The sequence below is a fragment of the Panthera uncia genome, chromosome D1 (genome assembly GCF_023721935.1).
Source record: "Panthera uncia isolate 11264 chromosome D1, Puncia_PCG_1.0, whole genome shotgun sequence".
NCBI classification, from domain to species: Eukaryota; Metazoa; Chordata; class Mammalia; order Carnivora; family Felidae; genus Panthera; species Panthera uncia.
In genome coordinates, this window is record NC_064808.1 from 18,120,672 (window position 1) to 18,144,407 (window position 23,736).

General features: G+C 38.4%; 1 protein-coding gene across 3 annotated transcripts in view; it reads right to left on the minus strand.

Moving 5' to 3' along the window:
- Positions 1-23,736, minus strand: part of TTC17 (tetratricopeptide repeat domain 17) — a 124,354-nt gene that overhangs the window by 45,556 nt on the left and 55,062 nt on the right. For 2 of the 3 annotated variants that reach the window (XM_049647766.1, XM_049647779.1), the window contains exon 17: positions 4,575-4,745. The exons of the other annotated variant lie outside the window; for it this stretch is intronic. In XM_049647766.1, coding sequence (XP_049503723.1) covers positions 4,575-4,745 — 171 coding nt within the window. The remainder of the gene's footprint in view (positions 1-4,574; positions 4,746-23,736) is intronic. 3 annotated transcript variants of the gene reach the window in all.

The following is a 23,736-nucleotide window of genomic DNA, read 5'->3' on the forward strand; positions in this document are numbered from 1 at the left end:
ACAGCACAGAGCCGGCTTGGGATTCTCTCTCCCCCTCTCTCACTGCCCCTCCCCTGCTCATACTCTCTCTCTCAATCTCTCTCAAAATAAATGAATAAACTTAAAAAAAAAAAGGCAGTGATCTGCTTCTGAAGTCACAGTGTAAAGCTGCAGACTACCTTAAGATTTAATGCATAAACAATGGCGTAATACTTAAAGCCAGTAATCACAAAGCACAAAAGGTTTAAATGAAATCACTCAGACTTGGTAGGTAAGAAAATGATTCACTTCTGAGAAGACGACACCAAGTCATCAGTTTTGATTTGCACCAATGATGTTCTTCCTTCTTTGAACGGGGTCAGTATAGCAAGAGAAAACTAGGAATTTCAAGAGGATAACTCAGAAAAGCATATAATCTTTCCTGGAACAACTCTTGTGCAAATGCCAGGGCTCCCTTTAACTGCACAGATGTTTTCTGAGCAGATACTGTGTATATGTACTTGTGAGGACTGTGGCTCACAAGCAGCCTCTAACAGATGCAATAGAGTCATACCTATGTGTACAGAAGTGAACATTTACTGACTTCCAACTGTGTACCGGGCTCTAAAATAAATGTTTCCCTGTTATTTCATTTAAATACTAATCACTTGAGGCATTTTTTTGTTTAGTTTTAAATTAAAGAGGTAAGAGAAGCTCAGAAAGATAAGTAACTTGCCCAAGATTTATCAACTAGTTGGTGGTGGAGCAAGGACATGGTAGCATTATTTCCAACTACAAAACCTATGTTCTTCCTTCTACAGCTAAGGTTTACGGGGAGGAATTTTGTACTAGATGATGAAGTATTAAAGCAGTGGTTTCCAAATGTTAATCAGTGACACAGTTTGTACCAATCCTTAGTAAAATGAGAAACAGAAAAAGGGTACGTACATAGAGTTATAACACACACGCACACACACACACACACATCCATCCAGACACAAGTTTTTGTTGTAAGGTTGCCAACTGTCCATTTTTGAAAAAGACTGACCTTTATTCTGAGATCGTCTTTGTTACTTTTTGACATTAAAATTTTATTCTATAAAATAATGGTGACAGCACATGCTAGTTTTCTTTAAAAATGACCTCACCAACTGAAAAATAAGTTCTAATGCATCAACCCCCGATTTCTGAGACCCACAGGCAAATGTATGGGATCAGAAGACCTGAGGATGATCTTGGGCAAGGGACTCACCTTCTCTGAGTTTCAATTTTCTCATCTATAAGATGGGCTTGATAATAATACTTATTTCACATGGTTAATACATAATTCGTAAGTCTGCCAATTATAGATCTGTACTGCCAAAGCGAGCACATAAATTTTGTAAATTATAAAGTATCACAGAAAGGCAGTCATTTTCATACATTTATGGTTACTTATGTTTATAATAAATTTATTTGTACTTCTTTAAATTTTCCTCCAAAAACAGAATTTTCAAAAATTCTTAACGTCTATGCTTGGCTTTTATTACAACACACTACTTGCATTAGAAAATGGGAGTTTTTCTCACTCTGCTAACCACATTATAAGAAGCCTGCTGGCATGAATATACTAACATACCACGAATGAAGTCCCGGTGGACTTGTCAGTATCTAGGGAAAAGAAGAAGGTACTCCCAGAATTTAGACATATAGCAAAGAAAAGTTAGTACCTGAGAGTGAAACTAGTAAGAGTCATCATCACACTATGGATTGAATTAGCAATCTGAAAAGGAACCACCCTAAGAGATAGTCTGCCCGATGTTGAAGGGACGTGGAAAAGCTCCCATCTCAGCCAGGGCAACCATACTGCCTTTCCAGGACGGGATGGGACAACTCCATGGGGAACGTGAGACTAAAGAAACTTAGGCACTAGGTTATAATCTGTCTCAAGCAATAATGTACTACCCAGAAAATGGGGAGACAAACAGTAAGGTTCTGGTTGGGTTTTATTCTGAATTATCCTAGGAAAAAAGACTCTAATTTGGTAGTCATAAGCATTCTGGTCACTAGGGAGCTATATTATATTGGAATAGGAACAGTTTGTATAAATTGAATAAAATACCCCTTAACATCACTCAGTTTCATTTCTGGTGATTCTGAGTTTATCAAGCAACTTCATGATGTCCATTTGGTTATGTGGGTACCTGATGCCAGAAGGAGACATGAGGCTGTCAGGCACCAGAGAGGAGTAGCTCCCTTGTAAATTAACAAAACAACTACCCAGTTTAAGAATCCACCTCTTTTGAATTGGTAAATAGAAATTTGTTTCCTTAAAGCCCAATGATTTCTGACAGAACTGATGCAACTAATTTTCTAAACCTGCAAAGGGGAAGGTCACGACTTCTCTTTTAAGGTCGAGCTTGCTTCTTGTAGACATCCTTTATATATATATATATATATACATACACACACACATGTGTATATATATATATATATATATACACACACACACACATATATATACATATATATATACACACATATGTATATATATGTGTGTATATATATATGTATATATATATATATAATACCACTTAGAAGGAAACACAGATTTTGTAATTGCTAAATATGTTAACCCAACCTACACAGGAAGGCAAATGCCACATCTCATTACTTGAATATATTTACTGTACACAGAAATAACAGTAATATAGGACATGACATATAAGAATTTCATAGTCTGATGGGAGACAAGACACACAAGCATCATACTGTATGAAATGTGCCCTGAAAAAAAAGTGGGAACAAGACAGCACATGGAGCAGCTAAGTGCTTGGAGACCTTTGTGAATGCTTCACCAAAGAGGTGACGTTTAAGCTGGATCTTGGAGATGCACAACAGTCATCCATATAAAGCAAAAAATACACAGGGGCCATTCCCAGCCTGTGCAGACATGGAGACTCAAAAGCATGGCATGTGAGGGAAATGGTAAAAGGACTGTACATCCTGCTATGTAGAATACTAGTAGATGGTAATCTTGGAGACAAAACTAAGGACCAAACTGCTTCCTATCCCTCACTATGGTACCTGGACTCTTCCTATAGGTAATAGAGAACCACTGAAAAATTTAAACCCAGGCAACTTACCTGATCAGATCTTATTTTTTTTTTAATTTTTTAAATGTTTTATTTATTTTTAAGACAGACAGAGCATGAGTGGGGAGGGGCAGAGAGAGAGGGGGACACAGAATCTAAAGCAGGCTCCAGGCTCTGAGCTGTCAGCACAGAGCCCGAAGCAGGGCCAAACTCACGAACTGTGAGATCATGACCTGAGCCGAAGTTGGACACTTAACCAACTGAGCCACCCAGGTGTCCCGATCAGCTCTTATTTTAGAAACAACTCTTTGGACACACAATACATTGGTAACAGGGACTGCTTCTGCTTTTTAAATATTATACCATTTACATGTATTATCTCTCTCCTACACACACACACACACACACACACACACACTCCATACACAGACTAAAGTAAAGGACTAGATACTGGGAACTCAATTATGAAGCTATTGCAATAGCCCAAGCAGAAATGAAAAAAGTCTGAATTCAGGCAGTGGCAGGAAGAATAGATGAAGAGACAAACAGATGCAACAGGTCTTGGATACAGTGGTGACTGGTGAGTTGTGATGCCATTAACAGACAGCAGGGATATAGGAATTAGAAGCAGTTCAAGAAATAGGGTGAAAATGAGAACAAGCTCAATTTTGGATATATGAAATTTGAAGTGCCTATTGTACATCTAGATAGAGACCACTAAAAAAGTGGAACTAAGATCTAGAGTTGTAGAGAATGTCCCAGCTGAAAATACAGAGTTGGAGTCACTGATATATTCCAAAGTATCTGAGACACCAGAGACAAGAGATACAAGAGATAACACAGAGGGATAAGAAGAGGGATAAGAAAAAAAGGCCAAGGTTGAGATCCTGTGTATGTAACCTAACAAATAAGGGGTAAAGAAATTAAGTGAAATAAGTGAAAGAAATTGCAGATGTCCTGAGGACAGGAAGGGAGCCAAGAGCAACTGATATCCCAGAAGCCAAGAGGAAAAGGAAGAGAGTTTCAAGGAGTGGGGAGCTGTGCATAGATCCAAATGCAGCAAAGTGGTTAAGCAGGATGAGTACTAAAAAGTCATTCAATTTGGCAATTACGCATTGACCGATAATGTTAAGAACTGTTCAGTATAGCATAGCTCAAAATGTGGCCACAGAATTTTAGGAGAGGCCCTGGTATGTCTATTATTCCAAATCTTTAAATGTTATTGGGTTAGTGTAAATACAAGTGATCTTGCTTTTTTTCAATGACTTACTCAGTAGACTACTGATATTAAGAAGAAAGACTGGTATATAAATGAAGCAAGTTTGTTCTAGCAAAAGACAACACTGAGGTGGAAGGAAAAAGAAGTATGAAGAGCTTTTTTTACATGATAAAAACCTCTACCTCACCACCTGTGGGTCACCTCATAATTCTACAATATAATGAGTTAAAAGAAGGAAACTACTGAGAGTAGAGAAAAGCCTAAACTCGAAGCTTGAGAGTTGATTTTATTCCAGAAGCACAGCTCAGGTCAAATCAACTTACTTTCAAGTCTAAGGGCATCTGAGTCCCTCCCTGAATTCTCAACAGAGAGTACAGGGTCCTCCTCTGTTCCTGTCTCAGAGGGCTCTTCTTCAGCAGCATCCAGTGACTGTGAGTTGTCAAAATATTTCTGTTTGTCATGGCTGTTGTCCAGGGTTTTCTCATGACAATTACCTCAATGACAAGAGACACAAAGACAGCACATTAGAAACATCTCTCTTAGGTAGTCTCATGGCTCAAGGTCTTCAAGTATCAGGAAGAACAAAAAGATGATAGTGTCAGTTCTTCTCCAGCAGAACACACAAAAATCCGTGAGCTGGCACCCTGAGCCAGATCATGATTGCGACTCAAGATCGTTTCACCTGCAAGGCTATTGTAAGAACCAAGTATTTGGGGGATAAAAAGTTATGACAACAAAGATCACATCCCAAAGATCTCATTCCATTTATAGTGAATAACTTAGAAACATTTCTTTGAAAGTCAAAAACATCACAAAAAAGTAGTTTTCCTTCTATTTGCTTTTCAAAGGTGAGAAATGACAGATTAGTACCCGGATAAGTCTGGAGGTAGATGAACTATAGCACAGAAATAATACCGTTCCTGCATTACAGCTTAAAATGAAAGATATATCAAAAGGCAACAGATTATAAATTAAAAACCAAGGACTTAAAGAGGGATGGTGGTGGCAGAGAATCCATGTTCAAGACTGTAATATCACAAAGATGCTGATTTTTCTTTTGGAAAACAAATTCTGGTCGTGTAAAGACTTACTTTAGTGTAAAATGTCACATCTTGAATGCAATCGTAGCACTCTCTGATACTGTCTGAAATGTATAGTGAGTCTGACTTCTTACTACAATTTTGCCAGTAAGTTGAAGAGCTCTGACCCTATTAGGGACTGTGTGTTTATACGGATAAAGAGCAACCATCCTGCTCTGCCTGATGGTCATTCTCTAGGGAATCTATTACGAGGTTGTTGTGTCTGATGTGGCAGTGATCAGGCAATCTGAATAGGACTCCACTTCCTCTCTTATGTTTGATGGGCACTGTCCCTAAAGATATATGTTCAGTGGAAGCCTGCAACTTTCTTCTCACAGGACAAGTCTTTGGGTAAGAGTATCTAAGTAACTTCCCTCCTTTACCAGAACATTCAAACATACTCTAAAGGTTTGCTTTTCTTTTTCTAAAGGTTTATTTTTAATAGAACACTGTCTCAAAGAGATGTATGTATCCAATTAAGCTCTCTCTGCAGCAATGGAAGTACAGTCTCTTTCTGGATTTGAAGACTCCCTTTTAGATTCCATAATTTAGGAAAGCACCTCTCACGCCGTTTCTGTTGTGCCAAAAAAGCATAATGGACTCAAAACCTTTCCCAACCTACTGAGTTTGGAGTAAAGGGTCTGCATGCTTAAGGAGTCTCTTCCATTTTCCAACTCTACACTATCACACATTTGAGGCTACCATATTTAACAAGGTCATGTCAGAAACCAATTTTTTTGTTTCAGAGGAGCTTTAGCTTTCCAGAAACTTGCAAGCAACTTGGGAACACAGTAAATAGAAGACAACGAACAATAATGAGGCAGCATGGTGTGCAACATAAGTGCTTCAGAGAATAGACTTGGAGCAGGCAGAACTTGAATTTTGAAGAATAGATAGGACTTAAGGGGGGAAATACAAGGAGAGCCAATATCAGTTGAATGTTTTGTAGGTTTTCTCCTACTTACCCTCAAAAATGCCTTGTGAAATATTAACTTTTATTTTAAAGATAAGGAAACTGAGTCTCAGTGAAATCAAACAACTTGCCTATGGTCAAATAGTAAGTGACTGGTAGATCTAAGATTTTAATCAGTTCTCTCTTAGTAGAAAGCTTCCTGGCTCTCTACCAGCCAATGCTACCTCTTTAGCAGAAAAGAGAAGGTGGCATTCTACGCAGTGAATAATGATGCGTTAAGCAAAGCAACAGGAACAGGAATTCTCATTTGTGTTTGGGAGACGATGAGAAGTACAATTTGAGAGGTGGAAGGTGTTGGGTGTGTGTGTGTGTGCCCATGCAAGGCTGACAGGAAAGATGCTATGATCAATGATAGTCACTTTTTTCCTCCAAATTCTCCTGTGAGAGGACAGAGGTAGTGGATTTGTCTCCACTTCTGTCTTCACCATCTAGTATGTGCAGATTAGATATGGGGAGGTGAAGCATAAGAGCATTAAAATAAAGAAATGACAACAACTGTACACACCCAACTGACTAAAATTTACTATGAAGAACGTCATGCTTCTTAGAGACAACTCTTAATTGGGATATAAATAAGCATGACTATTAAAAACAGACAGAAAATGATGACAGTGATGCTGATAATTTTAAAACATGTTATTCCTAGTGTACATTCTCTGCTTTCAGCTTCGGTGAATATGCCTCTAAAGCATTTTTCACCTTGACACAGGTTAAGTAAAACACTGTTACAAAAACAAAGGACAAAACTTTAACACTGGAACCCAGCGAAATTCTGTATTTTCTGCAGTTGACTTCCTCCTCTAACCTTTGCATCTCTTATTTTTCTCTCCCACTCTCTTCCCATTATAAAAATTTAATTGGTTTCATCTTTTTAAATGTCTGCAATATTTAAAAATGCCTCATAGGTAATTTATAAGATATGATGTGCATGAATCTAAAATTAGTCCTCCTGCATGACCTCAAACCCAGACACCCTCTTGAAGCAAGCCTTGTGCATTCTAAGAATGTCTTGTCCTCCAATTCAAGAAATTGGGGCCAACATCTGAGGGAGAGAGAGAGAGGGCCGAAGAGGGGATCGGGGAGAACTGGGAATAAAAAGGCAGAATAAGAAGTTTATGTTATAATATTTGTTGGAAGTAGGCAGAATCAAAATGATCAAGTAAAAACTAAATGCTTTAAGGTTAGAGCTGTTAATATTAATTTTCTTAGGCTGACAGTTAAAAGCAGGGTGGCTCAGTGTTCTGGTGTGATTTACATAATTATCTAGGCTAATAATACAAAGTCAAATTGCCTGTTTTTTAAATTGTTCCTTCCAGTTGTCTGAAGGAGAACTGAAGCATTTTGGAAAGAAGGAAAGCTTCAATTCGTTGGGCTGGTATAGGTCTGCCCTAGCTCAAAGGGGAACTGAAGAAAAAGTTGCCCACAGGGGAAAATGTCACCTGTCTTCCTAGCAGAGGTGGACATGATGTCCTCATTAAAGAAACACAAGAAAATATTGGAGAAGGAAAAATGGAAAGATACCTAAGAAGGAACACGTCATCTTCCGTGCATAGGATTATTATTTTTTGCTGAGGCAAAAATGAGGAGATTGTGTAGCTTAAACTAACCTTGAGAGGTAGGATTTCTTTTTCTTTCTTTCTTTTTCTTTTTTTTTAAGGAACTGCATGATTTAAAGAAAGTGTTTTAGATAACAAGGTCCCAGGTGAAAATGGAAACACTTTTCTGCGCTTAATGCTCTATCCTTGCTTACAAAGTGTTTAGCATCTAATTCAAATCTTGGCAGTTTGGTTTTTCTTGGAAGTGGATGAGTACAAGGCAATACTAAGGAAGCACAAAACTCCAAGTAGGGTATTTCTGATTCTAGAACTGCTAGGCGATCTCAGACATGTCAACATCCTTTTCTGCGGTTAGAGTGTCACCTGTATAAACTGGATTATTAATATTAACCTACCCTACAAGGGTGTTCTGGACAACAACTAAATATTTAATAGGTCTTGTCAAAGTAGAAGTCTCCAAAGGCAAAGGCACAACTTATCCAGTGGCTAAAAAGGTTTTCAGAGTAAACTAAGTTCTCAGGAACTCTTATCATTAGTAAAGCTAAGGAAATCTCCTATTTTTCTCATAATTCTATTTACAAAGGTCTCAGAAGAATATTTTCTAGAGTTAGGTAGCCACTGACTTCTTAAAAAGACTCCTTACCTTCTGAATCTCATAAGTTGTCAGGAGATTCCTGGTTGGGTACCTTAGGATCCTTCAGGATGAGTTATAATAAAGAAATGCCACAAATAATTGAAAGGCAGCAGAACTTTGGAAGAGTCACATAACTAGAGCTAGTCAAACAGAACTAATAAAGGCTCATGTAATTCTCTTAGCCTTAGACCATAGTGGGTAAGAGCACAGACTGCAGCCAGACTGAGTTCCGATCCTATTTCTACTACTTTCTAGCTGTATAAAGCAGGGCACGTTACTTTTATTCTTTTTGTGTATTAGTTTCTTTAAAAAAATTTTTTTTTAACGTTTTTTATTTATTTTTGGGACAGAGAGAGACAGAGCATGAACGGGGGAGGGGCAGAGAGAGAGGGAGACACAGAATCGGAAACAGACTCCAGGCTCCGAGCCATCAGCCCAGAGCCGGACGCGGGGCTCGAACTCACGGACCGCGAGATCGTGACCTGGCTGAAGTCGGACGCTCAACCGACTGCGCCACCCAGGCGCCCCTGTGTATTAGTTTCTTCATCTGCAAACTGAGTTTCATGATAGTGTCCACTTCACTAAGTTGTTGAGATTGAAATATAAGAAGTGAGACCATGGCCTAGCACATGGTAAGCTATTATTGTTGGCTCTCCGAAAAGCTGCAAAGGAATAAATTATCCCAATGTCATCTCTTTCACCACGGCCTTTTAGCTACAGCCTAACTCAGAATCTCTGGTATGAACAACTGGCTCGAGAAGTTATCAGGGTATCTGCCTAATTTCAACTGCCAACATATGTGCACATGTGTGTGTGTGCACACATGTGTGTGTAGGAGATGTTGAAGGTAGGCAGAGTTGATTTCCACTGGGCTTTTAGAAGAAGACAGCAATTAATCCAGATTACACTGCTTGGCATATCTGAATCCCAAAATATTTAGTACATTTAGACATTTGCCTCAGTCTGCTCTGTGCTCTCTGAATTCATGGCCTTACAGTATGAGAACAGACTGTAGATCCTATGTTCTGTTCAATCAAAGCTTACCACCTCTCTGCTGCTCCACAGCTTGTGTTAGGTTGTGACACCTTAAAGCCTTGCTCTACTTGCCCCAAATTGTTCTTGTTCTAATGTACTTTCTTTTCCCCCGTACAAGTAAGTGTAATACTTCTATGCTTCCTATTATATACAATGAGTTTCTAAGACATAAATAAACTGATTTCTAACAGGAACTAGAATTTGACTTTGAATTTGACGTTGCTAAACACAAAGTAACAGATGTTACAAAGATGGCCTTTGTGAATAATGGAATATTCTAAAGATATTCCTACCATCCCTGTTCTAATAGGGTTATATTATACTCTAAAGGCGCCTTTCTTGTGCCTATAGGAAAAGGTACCTTATAGGAGGCATTCTGGTGTATACCACTAAATGTAAGCTACCTGGGTGGAAAATACAGGTAACACTGTCCTCTAAACAGATACGAGTGACTTTTTACAGTATTTGTCTTTCTCCTTACCTTTCTACTCAACTGCACTCAAATTATGCAGCTTTGTAGCCATTTTTTTTCTGTATATATGTAATTTAGAGACACACTGTGAATGTTTTATTATAATTTTAGCTGCCTCATAATTTCATGATATTTCCCTACTAACCTTTTAGAAAAGGTAGTAAGATAAATCATGAGGTGAACAAAAGTATATCTTTAAGTTGCTCACCACTGCTATGCAAAATTACTTTAAAATATTAGCAGGAAACATTAACTGTGGGTGGTAGGTGGGGCTTGGCACCACACAGAGTTAATAGGTATATTTGATGAAGAAAGAAACCTTTCTGGGAACAGGTACCTTTATGATTTCCACCTCCAGAAGTTGTGACAGAGGTCCTGTAGACCTGGTTCCAAAAGGAACATTCCGCAGTATAAATTCAAATCCAGCCTTAGCTGCAGCCTTTCGTACGAACTTGAGGAAATTAACTTACTTCTCTGTGTCTAGATTCTTTATCTGAAATGAGAGGATTCCTGGGAAACTGCCTTAGTGAAACCACTGTGAACAGGAGCACTCAGAGCTCCTGGGTCTGGGTGAGACCTAGCTTGCTGATGACCACACCTAAGAGATGGGTGAGACTGCCTCACCTCCTTTGCCCTCCGCTGCCCTCTCCTTAGAAAAACACAAGAGAAATCATTTCAACAGAAGTATCGGCTCCTTAGACTTGTTCTCATTCAGCAATTACTGCCAAATGAATTCTTCGCAGGAGGTTTAAAGTAATGGTTATGTACGGACTGACCTTAAAAGTGCAATGCCAGATAGAAAACAGACCATATTAAAGACTTGAAATCAGCAATTTCAGAATTACATAGGCATTCCCTCCTGGTGAGGTGAATGAGTCAGAAGTAAGTTTAAAAAAGAAAAACTAAGAGGGGGCGCCTGGGTGGCTCAGTGGGTTAAATGTCTGACTTTGGCTCAGGTCATGATCTCACGATTCGCGAGTCTGAGCCCTGCTTTGGGCTCTGGGTTGACAGCTCGGGAGCCTGGAGCCTGCCTCAGATTCTATGTCTCCCTCTCTCATTCTGCCTCTCCCCCGCCCTTGCCTTCTCTCTCTCTCTCAAAAATAAAACATAAAAGAAAAAAAGACTAAGAAAGAAACCTCTGTGACCTCAAATACAGGTGTGTGTGTGTGTGTGTGTGTGTGTGTGTGTGTGTGTGTGTTTTCCTTTTACTATATATTACAGAGTTGAACTCTCACCTGGGGACCACTTGGTCTACATATGGCAGGGCAATCTGCTTTGTCTAGGGATTGAAATGCACTGGTTGCTGTAGACTTATGCTCCCTGCCTCCATTTACAGGAGAAAAAGGGAGAGCTGGGTGTAAATCTGGCCTGTCTTTCCATGTGGCCTTCTCTTAAGTGACTGTGGCACGGAGGGCAAAGTCAGGGCCAGGTGACACACAGACACCATGACGTGCAGTCTGTGGAAGAAATGACGCCAGTGATGGAATCCAAACTCTCAGCAGCTACTGTTTCCTCTAGAAATGTGAAAGATCACATTTGACCTCCAAACAAGGGACTTTAAACATTCACCAGAAGTTTACTACAAAATATTTTCCCATGCAGAAAGTCTACTGAAGAAGAAAGAAAATTAACTGCCAAAGCTCTAGCAGTAGTAATAGTAGTAGGAGTAGCAGCAGCAGCACTCCTCTCTGGTTTACCTCAGGAGAGGAAAATTTGTTTTAAGCAAGTATGCTGGGGAAATAAGCCCAACAGATTTTCTCAGACGTAGTGATTTACCCATAAATGATAGTTTTCCAATGAGGGTCAACAAGGACACCTGTTTGCAACTTTCATTAAAAACAGTGCATGCAGGGGCTGAGAGAACGCAGGCTGTAAGATGTTATCAGCTTCTCCTGGACAAGACAGACAATATAATTCCTTCCATCTTCTCCCTCCTCTGGTGTGGGGGCTGCAGACCTGAAAAGCAGATCTATATTTATATGTGTGTATTGAGTGAAGGTTTGGTGTAAAGCATTCTGGGTACACAGTGGGTGGACACAAGTTAAATTACTCTTTATTACTAGGTATTCTCAGTAGTTCAAACTTGAAATATCACTAGCTAATTTGTCACTTAAGTACATTCTATGAGCTAAACAGTGGAAGGAGGGTGTAGAATGCATGGTGGGCCAGAGTATGAAAATGAAAAAAGGATTGGTCCCTGCTCCCAATGAGCTGAAGAAGTCTTGTAGGTGAGCACTGTCTTGTACACAACTATGATGGCAAGACACAGGAGCTGAAGGAGAGGAACAGGGAGAATGATCGGTTACAGATTACTTATAATTAAGGAATCAGGTAAAGCATATGGTAGGATTGGGCTCTGAAGGAAGGGTAAGATTAGGATTTTTGTGGAGGGAAAGCTGCAAAAAACATGAGCAAACACATGGATCCAGGAAAGCAGGATGTGGGTAGTAAAGAAAACAGGCTATCCACAGTATCATCACCATATATTACAGTTTGTTACAATTTTCACTGACTTTGCCAAAGGAAGAATGATATTAGTTTTTATGTGGTCAGAGAGTTTAAATTCAGCACATCTATTTGAGTTAACCACACACAGTTGAGTTGGTCTTACTCAAGTCTTAATACTTAGAATAAGCCTACAAACAGGAGATAGGGGGAAGGACTTAGATTTCCTAGCTACCCACAACTTGGGGGGTTTATTATTTGCCTCTCTTTTCTCCTGCTGCAAGTGAATGGTCACTTGGTGATGTCGAGGAAAGGAATCTAGTGGGGAAAATCAATAGACCTTAACTCTAGTCCTCTTCCTCGAGCTATTCATGGAGCCACAGACATATGCTTGGTGGGGAAGGGACCTACCATCAGAAGCACTTGTTGGGCATTATCAAGCTTGCCTTTTTCCTACTGCAAGTGTATTATGCTAGGTCAAAGCTAATAAGATCTCAAAGGCTACCTGGTCTTTTTTATTTCTCAGATTAAGTGAATTATCCAGATGTATTTAAATGAGAACCCAAGACCCTAGTATTTCCAGAATCGATAAGGGTTTGAACCTAGTAATAGCTCATATGGCTCAGATATGAAAAGAAAGAGTGTTAACAATTGTCCTTTTCATTGGCATGGGTACTGGGTATGATATTTAAACCAAGGTTTTGTTTTATTTTTAAAGGATACTTAAGTCCCTCTACCACACAACATTTTGAGTAAGGCCTTATGGATTTCAGAAACAAAGTTCCCTAGATGACTGACTTCACTTCAAGGTTCACTTCCCTAGATGCAAACCTCACTTCATATGTATGGGATTAAAACAAGCAGTCTGATTTGAGCATATATGTAAGTACATATAGCCAGTGCACTAAATCAAGTAAAAAAGCTAAGAGAAATAAATGGTGGCATTATACTGTTTCCTTTTGTTTTATGTCACCAAATGCAAGTCAGTTACCTGGAGGCATTCACTTCGGTGGCCACTTTGCTCCTGAAAACATCACTTCTAAGACCTTACTCTCTCCCAACTTTTAGCATTTATGCTTTTTAGGCAGTCAGAGAAGTGGTGAATTGTTTGTTGTTGTTGTTGTTGTTGTTCATGTTAGGTTTTTCCCTAGCTATATTTCACACTGTCAAGGGAAACATGGCTATGTTATTATAGGTGCAGCAGGAAGCAGAACGTTTGATCAACAGTGGGTACTCTATCAATTGCTACTGACTTCCAGCCCTTTTTCCTGAAATTTGATATGCTTGTTATTTTTTATAATAATCACTTTGGATATCTGTGATCTGACTGGATTATTAAGCAATGCCTGGTAGCCAAAGAGGTTTAAATTGCTTTGAGGTCAGCAAATTTAGGCTTCGTTGTTATAAAAAGCAACTAAGTGAGAAAAAACAAATCCAAAGCTGTGCTCTTTTCAGCAGCTATGAAATTTGATTTAAATTTCTCCTACATTTTCAAGATAAACCACCAAATAAACCTTGGTGGTTAAGAAAAAGTAACAGATTACTGAAATTTTCTTGGTCAAAGAGCACAGTAATTTAGTAGGAAGAACATTTGACTACTAGTAATAACAACACTGAAAGAAAAAAGGGGGAAAAAACCCCAAGCTAGCATTCCACATTCACAGATATATGCCACATATTCTCAGTTATGCATGTTAAAACTAATGTTCTTTTCCTAGTGATTATCAGGCTCAACTGCTTTATTTCAATCAGGCCATGAAACTGAGTAGAACTCATTCAATGATCATATTTGTAAAAGGGTTTAAAGACTCAGTGCTCACTGTGTTAAACAAAAATTTCAAAACTGGGAGTTCATTTCAACTAGTTGGCTCACAGTGCACTAAAGAACTCACCTAGGCACAAATCACTTAAAAAAAAAAGAGCTCGTTCTACCAATGTAGAATGGACTTCGTGTGTGTGTGTGTGTGTGTGTGTGTGTGTGTATGCGTGTGTGTGTGCATGTGTGTATGCGTGTGTATGAGTTCTGCAATTAGAATAATCTTTTTGAACGGGGAAGAGTCATGCAAAGGCTTGTTAAAAGAAATGGCAAAACTTAACATAAGTCAAAATATCTCTGAAAGCATCGGCAACAACGAATAGAAGTTGAAGATTTAAAAAGGAAGAGGGGCGCATGGGTGGTTCAGTCAGTTAAGCATCCAACTCTTGATTTTGGCTCAGGTCATGATCTCCCATCAGTTGATGAGATTGAGCCCTACATTGGGCTTTGCACTGACAGCACAGGGCCTGCTTGGGATTCTCCCTCTCCCTCTCTCTGCTCCACCCCCATTCGTGCTCTCTCTCTCTCTCTCTCAAAATAAATAAACATAAAAATAGATAAATAAATAAATAAAAGGGCAACAGCCAATGAACTTGCCTAACTCACTACACACAAAGTCCATACAACTAGAGTTAGCCGCCTGCAGTTCCTTTCAGGAGGCTGATGTACAACTGCAGTGACAAACCACACCAAAAGTATCTTGTTGAATAGTTAATGAGAGCTAGATAAAACAGACCCCATCTTTTTAAAAAAAATTTGTTTAATGTTTATTTGTTTTGGGGAGACAGAGAGAGATGGAGCATGAGCAGGGGAGAGACAGAGAGAGAGGGAGACACAGAATTCAAAGTAGGCTCCAGGCTCTGAGCTGCCAGCACAGAGTCCGACACAGGGCTCGACCCCGTGAACCGCGAGATCATGACCTGAGCCAAAGTCAGATGTTTAACTGACCAAGCCACCCAGGTGCCCCATAAACAGACCCCACCTTGTTCACCCTTCACAGTTTCTTGTTGGTGTACAATCACTTTGTCTACAGTGCTATGAGTGTAGGGAATCACAGTAGGCTCCTGATGCAGAATAGAGCCTACATACAAAGAAAGATGTCTAAACATAACTTTCCAACCCTATCTGTAGATAAGTGATCACGAAATATGATTGATGATGCCATCCAGTAGGTATCCTCATACTACCTTCAGAGCAGAAAGGAAGCAGAACTGTGATTTAAACTTAGTTTAGTGCCTAAAAACATAACTGACTTCCTTTCGGAGACTCAAGATAGTAACCCTAATACTGGCGAGGACCATTTGCACACCTTAAGCGTTAAGCTCTGTAATTCCAAGAGACTATAAATTTATTTTTAGATTAATGAAGAAAAGTATTCCATAACTGAGTAACAACAACATCCAGTGCCATCCCATCCTAGAGGACTTCAAGAAGTGCTACTGAAATGTCTATAGTGACAGTCACTTGCTACCCTTGGTCTCAGTCCATCTGGAGCATCACAGCCAAGACTATAGTGATACAGTTGCAACAGTCCATTGACAGAGAATAAAACTACTTGCTCTTGTGTACTAGATCCTGAGGCTTAGAATATCCTCCTGATAAATATCCTCTTTCTTCACTCACCAAATTTTCTATTTTATTTCAAACATAGTGACATTTTCATATTTCTAAAAGGTGAGTTAAAAAAAATCTTCCTTATTTGTATCCTATCATTAATATGTTTCTTGATATCATTATCTATTTGCTTTAAAGATATTTTAGTCACTGAATGACAGCTGAAACATGAGCTTTAGTTTAGAAACTATGCCAATAGCTTCAAACGTAGTTCAACTATACATACAGAGCTCATTTTAACACTTCTGTTATCCTAAGATTTATTCTTGTTGTTTTAGTGTAGGTACCTCCCCATTTTACAGAAAATACTTTTGATAAAATGAAGTCACCAATGACTTTCTACACTGTTAAAGCCAGAGCGTCCACACTGTTCATTTGCCAACTACAGTCATGATTTTCCCGTAGGTACCACTATGATTATTTATGTGACGTTCTCCTTTAAATGGCTTTGCTGGTTAATCTTACATTATGTTAAAAGGGTAAGTTAGTACCGCTTTTCATAAATCACAGGTTTGATGTGCTAGTGATATATTAATGCCCATTAGAATTAACCATAAACATTAAAATTATTAAAAAATGTTAACCTAAGTACCACTTGAAAGCTTACGCACCTCTCGTGATATCTGTACCATACTTTGGGAACCAATACGGAACAGGGTACTATTGATTTCTTCTTCTCAAACCCTCTGTTCTTCTGACCTTCAGGACCTAGCTTCCCCTTGGTTTCCCAATACCATTCTATTCCTTCACTGGCTCTGCTCCTTAAATACTAGTATTTTCTAAGATTCCATTCTGGTCTTTTCTTCTCACCTTGCATATTCTCTCTGAGGTCTATCACAACTTATTTTCCAGCTTTACATCAATGCATAAATTATGTCTTTCCCATATTCTCTCTCTTAATTAATGATACTGACATTTAGGCAGTTACCAAAGTTAGAAATCTCCCTGTCAACTCACATCCTGAGTCTACTGTTTTCACCCTTTCCTGTCTCAACATTGTCTCCAACACCCTCTGCCTCTCTTCACTCTGATCTCACAACTAGCCTCTCGTTTCACTGAGAAGTAATCAAAAGTCCCACTTCGATACCTATATATTGTCCCTGCTCCTATCTAAAGACCATTCCTACCCTACTTTTGTGCCTTGGACTCCACACCCCTCCCCGCCATCTATTCAAGAACTTTGCTTCTACAGTTAGTTTCTCTTTTTTGCATCTTTAATTTCTCCTTTTTTACTAGATCGGTCCTATGCAAACATACTGCAAATTTTTCTATTTTTAGAACAAAATCCAAACCGAATTTATCTTTAATCCCACATCCCTCTCTAACTACCATCCCATTTTTCTGCTCCTGACTACAGCGAAACTCCTTGGAAGAGTTGCTAGCCATCTCCACTTCCTCACCTCCTTCACAACCCATTTCATACAAACTTTTAGAAACTGCCAGCGACTTCCATGTTCCTAAATCGAACGATTTATTCGCTGTCCTCATCCAACTCAGCCTCTTAGGATGCAACCGTGTGGTGCAGCAATAATGATACAATCTATCACTTCTCAAAACACTTTGTTTCTGGGACAAAATAGTTGCCCGATATTCCTACTGTCTAGCTGGCTGTTTCCTTATTTTTCTTTCTCTTCTCAACCTCTTAATGTGTACTAGAATGCCCTAGTAATTAATTGCTGACCTACTTTCCTTTTTATACTAACCACTGAGGTGACTTCGTCCATGCTCAAGACTTAAAAAACCACTCATAAGCCCATGGCTCACAGATTAGCATCTCTAGCCTGGGCCTCTTCCCTGACCATCATGACACTCATATATCTAATTGCCTGCCTAATACTTGCATTTAAACATTTAATAAGCAGCGCAAACTTAACATTCACAAAACCAAACTTATTTTTCTCCCTAAACCTGCTCCTTCTCAGATTTTACTATCTTATTAAACAGCACCAATGGTGATTACAAATCTCATTAAAAATAGCACCAGTTGCTTAGGTCCCAAATTTAGGAGTTATCCATGACCTCTCTGTCCTTCATTTCCTACCTTGCCTCTGGTGGTGTCTTGTTAGTTCTATCTTCAAAAATGTATCCCCAATACAATGATGGCTTCTCACCTTCTCCTCCCACCTCACCTGGCTGGTTCAAGCCAATATTCTCTTTCACCTATATTTTTGCAACAGTATCCTAATGGGTCTCCTGGTTTCTGCCCTTACCTTACTACAATCTATTTCCGATAGAGCAGCCAGAGGAAAACTGTTGATATGTAAATCAGATCGTTCTTCTTTTCTGCTCAAAATCTTCCAAATCATACATCTTTCTCTTAGAGTAAGAGCCCAAATTATTAGAATGGTCTGCAAGGCAGTAAAGATATGGCTCCTTCCTCCTCCCACTCATCTCAGCTTTCATCTCTTACAAGCGAGTGCAACCACAGAGGCCTTCTTGCTGTTCCTTGCAAAAGCTGTTAGAACAACTATTCTCTCTGGCTGACATGCTCTTATGCTGTATGCCTGCATGGCCTAAATCCTTACCTCCTTCAAGTCTTTGCTCAACTGGCACTTCCTCAGTGGGGCCTCTTTAAACACAGTTTGAATCTCACCCAACCTCTTCATCTATTTTCCCCTTAGCACTATCTTCTTCTTCTTCTTTTTTTTTTTTTAAATTTTTTTAACGTTTATTTATTTTCGAGACAGGGAGAGACAGAGTATGAACAGAGGAGGGTCAGAGAGAGGGAGACACAGAATATGAAGCAGGCTCCAGGCTCTGAGCTGTCAGCACAGAGCCCGACGCGGGGCTAGAACTCACGGACCGTGAGATCATGACCTGAGCCAAAGTCGGCCGCCTAACCGACTGAGCCACCCAGGCGCCCCCTTAGCACTATCTTCTAACATACTAAATACTTTATTATATTTACCATCTGCTCTCTGTTTCTCTCCACTAAAACGAAGCTCCATAAAACAGAATTTTTCTTCTGTTTGGTTTCCAGTTCCTAGACTAATGCCTGGCACATGAGAGGTATTAGTTGAATGGATGAATAACTAAGCCACACTCCGTTTCCTTTAGTTAAAAGAAAACATTCTGATGCTTTAGAAGGTTATATCCACCATTAAATTTCATTTTTTCTTAAATATTATTTGGCCAGACTAACAATCTGTACTAACTGGAGGGTAGCTGTGGAAGATCGTAAGCAGGGACCAATAGGCTCATTCCTCAAAAGAAAAGTAATGCTTTTTTGCATGTAGAAAAGTTCACATCAAAAAACCAAAAAGTATTAAAATATGTATACACATATTCAATGTCTTTTGGAGGCTGAAGTGTAAAACCACTGGTCATCAGAATTTGACCTACTGTCCTAAGATCTTATGAAAACCCAAGGTAACCAAGCTAAATGCTGGGAATCCCAAAAGATAAATATTACCTACCGAGATAATAATGCAAGTACAGCCACCAGATCTGTGTGCAACCCAAGGCCACGTGGCAATCTAATCATGCAAAATTCGGAAAAGACAAAGGCGCTAAACTGAAAGGGACCGTTTCAGGTGTGCTTTTAGGGTTAGGACTGCCTCATAATCTAGTTCAGATTCAGATTTTATACAGGGATGTAGGTATCTCTTTTGAGTGATGACATAAAAAGTATGGTGAATATACCATTTTCACAAAAATGTCTCAGGAATTTATAAATATGAATGATTTCAATCACAGCAGTGGGATAAATTATACTTGTTGGAGTAAGAGAACTGTGCACAGGAACCACACTGGCCTTGGAAGGCAGAGGACTCAGATTTCAGTCTTAGCTGTACCACTGAGTGACACTTGAACTGAGTAACCCATGATCTTTGCTTCTAGATTCATAAAAAGAGGATTCTCCTTATTCCCCCCTCTACCACATAGATATTTGTCAAAGGATTATTTGTTAGCCACATAATTAAAGCCCTTTTTAATAAAGAAATACAAAATCTAGACAGATTACATTATCAAGAGTTACATTTGGCTCGTTGGCACAATATGCTTGAAATTTTAGGATTTCGAGACCTGTAGTAAATTAACCAAAGTTTTAATTCTTCTTACAGGAATAAATGGAGGGAAGCTAACTAGTAGCATATTCAAAAAGGTATAAAAAACCGGATCTTTATGAATGTATCTTTTTTTTTTTTTTTTTTAAGCCGACATCTTCATTAACTTTTAGGAAGAATGTCATAAAACAAAAGTCCCTAACTGCAGGTAGCATATGCTGGATAGTCCACAGGAGGGCAGCAAAGTCCAAGATTTCTTTTTCTTCAAAATCTGAACTCCAGGTAAGATTGCTTTAAGCTACAAGTTATAAATCTACAGAAATTTAGGTTGAAGAACACAGATTAAAACCACAGGTAATGAAACTAATTATAAAAGGAGCTATGATTTAGGTAAATAGATAACTATAAATACAGAAACACTGTGATGACGCAGGATAATCCTTCTGTACACTGCAACAGATATTAAGGCTCATGTACATGATTTGGAAATTCTTTTATTATTTTTGTCTGTAGGTGAAAGCTTTCAAATACATATTAAAGAAAAACATGCATAAAATTTTAAGCATACCTAGACGTTAAGTCTGAGTTCTACGTATAACGTTTACCCATCATTTCTAAAGATCTGGGTCAATATTTTTTTTGGGGGGGGGTGGTCAATATTTTTAAATGGACATGTGTCTCAGTGAATTAAGACAAGACCAGAGAAGTCCTGGGTTAGGTGCTTAATTTTATTCAGCAAATATCAATGCCACTGTCAGTGGCATACCTGTAGGCATCTGATGTAAATGAAGTCTAATATATATGACCTACAATTGGTCTTAGGTTTTCTAATAAAAGTAAAATAATACTGGATGAGATACACTAAAAATAAAACTATGCATATCAGAGACATAATAATAAAACAATCTAGACTGCTTAAGTAGAAAATATCTTCACTACATGCAGCTTTTTGATTTGCAAATTAGTGAAGTTGAAGGAAATAGCATTTAGAAAATATTATGGAGTAATGAATGCTTGGAAAATCCACTACATGTATTTCTGGACTTCTCTTCAGATTTAATATTTAATTATTCTGTTTAGATGGTTACTGAAACTTACTTTCAATTTTTAGTCCTTACAGAAGATAATCATTATTACTTCATGAGGTTTCATTCTTTGTGAGACTTTTATTTTTTCCAATTAAAAAGAAAAGTCCTTTTGTTTAATGTTGAGCACTGAAAAGAACTTACTTATACTCAAAAGCACTGGAAGTTTACTTAACAGATTCCATTTTACTTTAAAAAGGGCCAAATATGTTGTTATTTAAGAATGGGCTTGCTGAAGCGGCACACTCAGTTCTACTTACTCAGTTCTACGTTTAAATCAGATTGTAAAATAACAAACCAATAAAATATGGTAAAAGAGTATGTATTTCAAAACTGCCAAGATAAGTGCTTAATCAAAACTGAAAGCACTAGCTTCTCTTGTAACAGTCAACTCAAGTGCAAACAATGTATAAAGCAATCTATTAAGTTTTCCTTCCCAGCATTCTTGACATTGGGGTGGTAATATAAAACTACCTATAAAAGACAAGAATTTATTAAATGCTATTCAAAGGAGGGGGGGAGAGAGAGAGAGAGAGAGAGAGAGAGAGAGAGAGATGATGTCAAGCACTTTCTATATAAGAACATACACACCTAACACACGGCAGTCAATAAAATGATTTCCAGATTAATAAAAGTTTGGGAAAAATGTCAGATAAGTAATTAAGCACCGATGTATCCTTCACAAGTCGAAAACTTTTGTAAGCATAGTGATTATGTATTTTTTAAACTGAACTAATTGGTACTGAGAGGTACCAGAATACAATACCTGTGCAGACATTCCAAGAAACATAAACTGAAAATCTGTGCGAAAAATTCCATGATTACATATTGAAAGCAATAAAATACTTACTCATGTTAACACACTGCCTACAATTTTACCATTAAGTTCATACTACCCAAGAGATTATACTATATTATAGCTGCTATAAAAATAGTTACCAATATGTATTTGTAAAGAAAATAATTTGTCGAAGATTAACAGTGGCCAGAAAAAGTATTTAAGATAGGTTTTCTAAGAGTTTAACAATTTTTGGTCTTGAAAAGCTTATCTCAGAGTTTTCAAAAATGGTAGCTTTCAAACAGACCTTCCTAAGAGAATGACTTAGGCTGGGGAAGGGGTGGGGAAGGGCAGCGTAAGTTCTTCTCTAATAAAAACCAATATGAATTCCTTGATTATTATATGGAAAAAGAATCATAAGCTTTGTTGGTATCTTGAAAACTTCGTATTGTCATAATAAAAACCTCAGACAGATAACATGGCAGGCAAGTAAAGATAACTTAACGAAGCTTATTTCGATATTGCAAAAAAGAAAAAGCCAAAGGTAGACAATCATGTGAAGGTACAGAAATGCTAATCATTATTCAGAGGTTTTTCTCTATTTTTCATCAACCATTTAGTAAAGCTCAGAGACAGCTACAGGAGAAGAAACTGTTTGGGTTTTCAAATATAAGAAATTCATGGTATCTGTAAGAGATATTTGTTTCTATGAAGTTTCAGCCTTTCAAAGCTGGAACTCAGCAAAGCATTACTTGTTACTGTGGAAACAAGCAATGCAAAAACACTGTCAAAAAAAAATCAATACTGAATGAAGTCAGTATTATCCATGAGGTTTTAAACTTAGAAAATGCTATAGCATACATTTCATCAGGGGTACCACTATTTATGGAGGTGTTACTAGATGGCAGATTCTCTTCTAAGATAACTAATCACAATGTAACAGGGGCTAAACTAAAAAAAAAAAAAAATTGTTTTTATTAGTGAGCTCTCTCTGAAAGAACTTTTATTGTATTGGATCTAGTAACATTTGCGGGATATCTGGACTACTAAATACTATGATACTACAACTTTGTAGATTTGTTTCAGGTTATTAGTTTCCTGGGCTAGTTGAAATTATACTCTGGGGAAAAACCTCCAGACAATGGAGTTACCTTTCTTGACATGAGTGACATAAAATAATAATAAATTTCAACAAACTAAAATCCTAAGCAAAAGCATGTAAAACTAATACTAAGGAAAAGGCTTTTTAGAAAAGCCTTCTTTCTGATTCTTCTTTCTGATAACAAAGAAGTCAAGAGAGGTGAGGGAGATGATAGCAGGGGAAAAAAGAGAGAGAGAGAGAGACTATTAGTAAAAGCAGCTCACTGAAAAAAGTGAAATTCTGTTTACAAGGCTGTTGTTAGTAATCTAAGGAATTTAAAAGTCCACAACATGTTTTCTATGATTAAGTAAGACCCGTAAGATCCATTAAGGTCTGAATATTCTGTATTTATTATGAATTTCTCATGGCTCACTTTTACCCAACACCTATTATGTGATAAGGGTCTTATTTAATCCTACCAACAAGTCTATGAGACAGATTTTGCCTTTCATTTTACACATGAGGACACAAGTTACTTTGCTGGGATGAGAAACACAGTAATGGAAGAGTTAGGGCTCACACATGAATCTGTAGGACTCTGGCACGGGTCCCTCCACTGCTGCACCGTCAACGCTGTCTTAGGCCTTCAGCCTTCATGCAAGAACTCCAGTTTACACTGTGCTCAGTACTGAGCCACAGCTGAGCTATGGAGTTATGGAGCTGCGAGATTTTTGGTTTCTTCACTAAAAAACTGGCTTCTAAAAAGAGAGGTTAGAGTGGGAGAGAGCCAAAGCATGAGAGACTTAAAAAATGAGAACAAACTGAGGGCTGATGGGGGGTGGGAGGGAGGGGAGGGTGGGTGATGGGTATTGAGGAGGGCACCTTTTGGGATGAGCACTGGGTGTTGTAT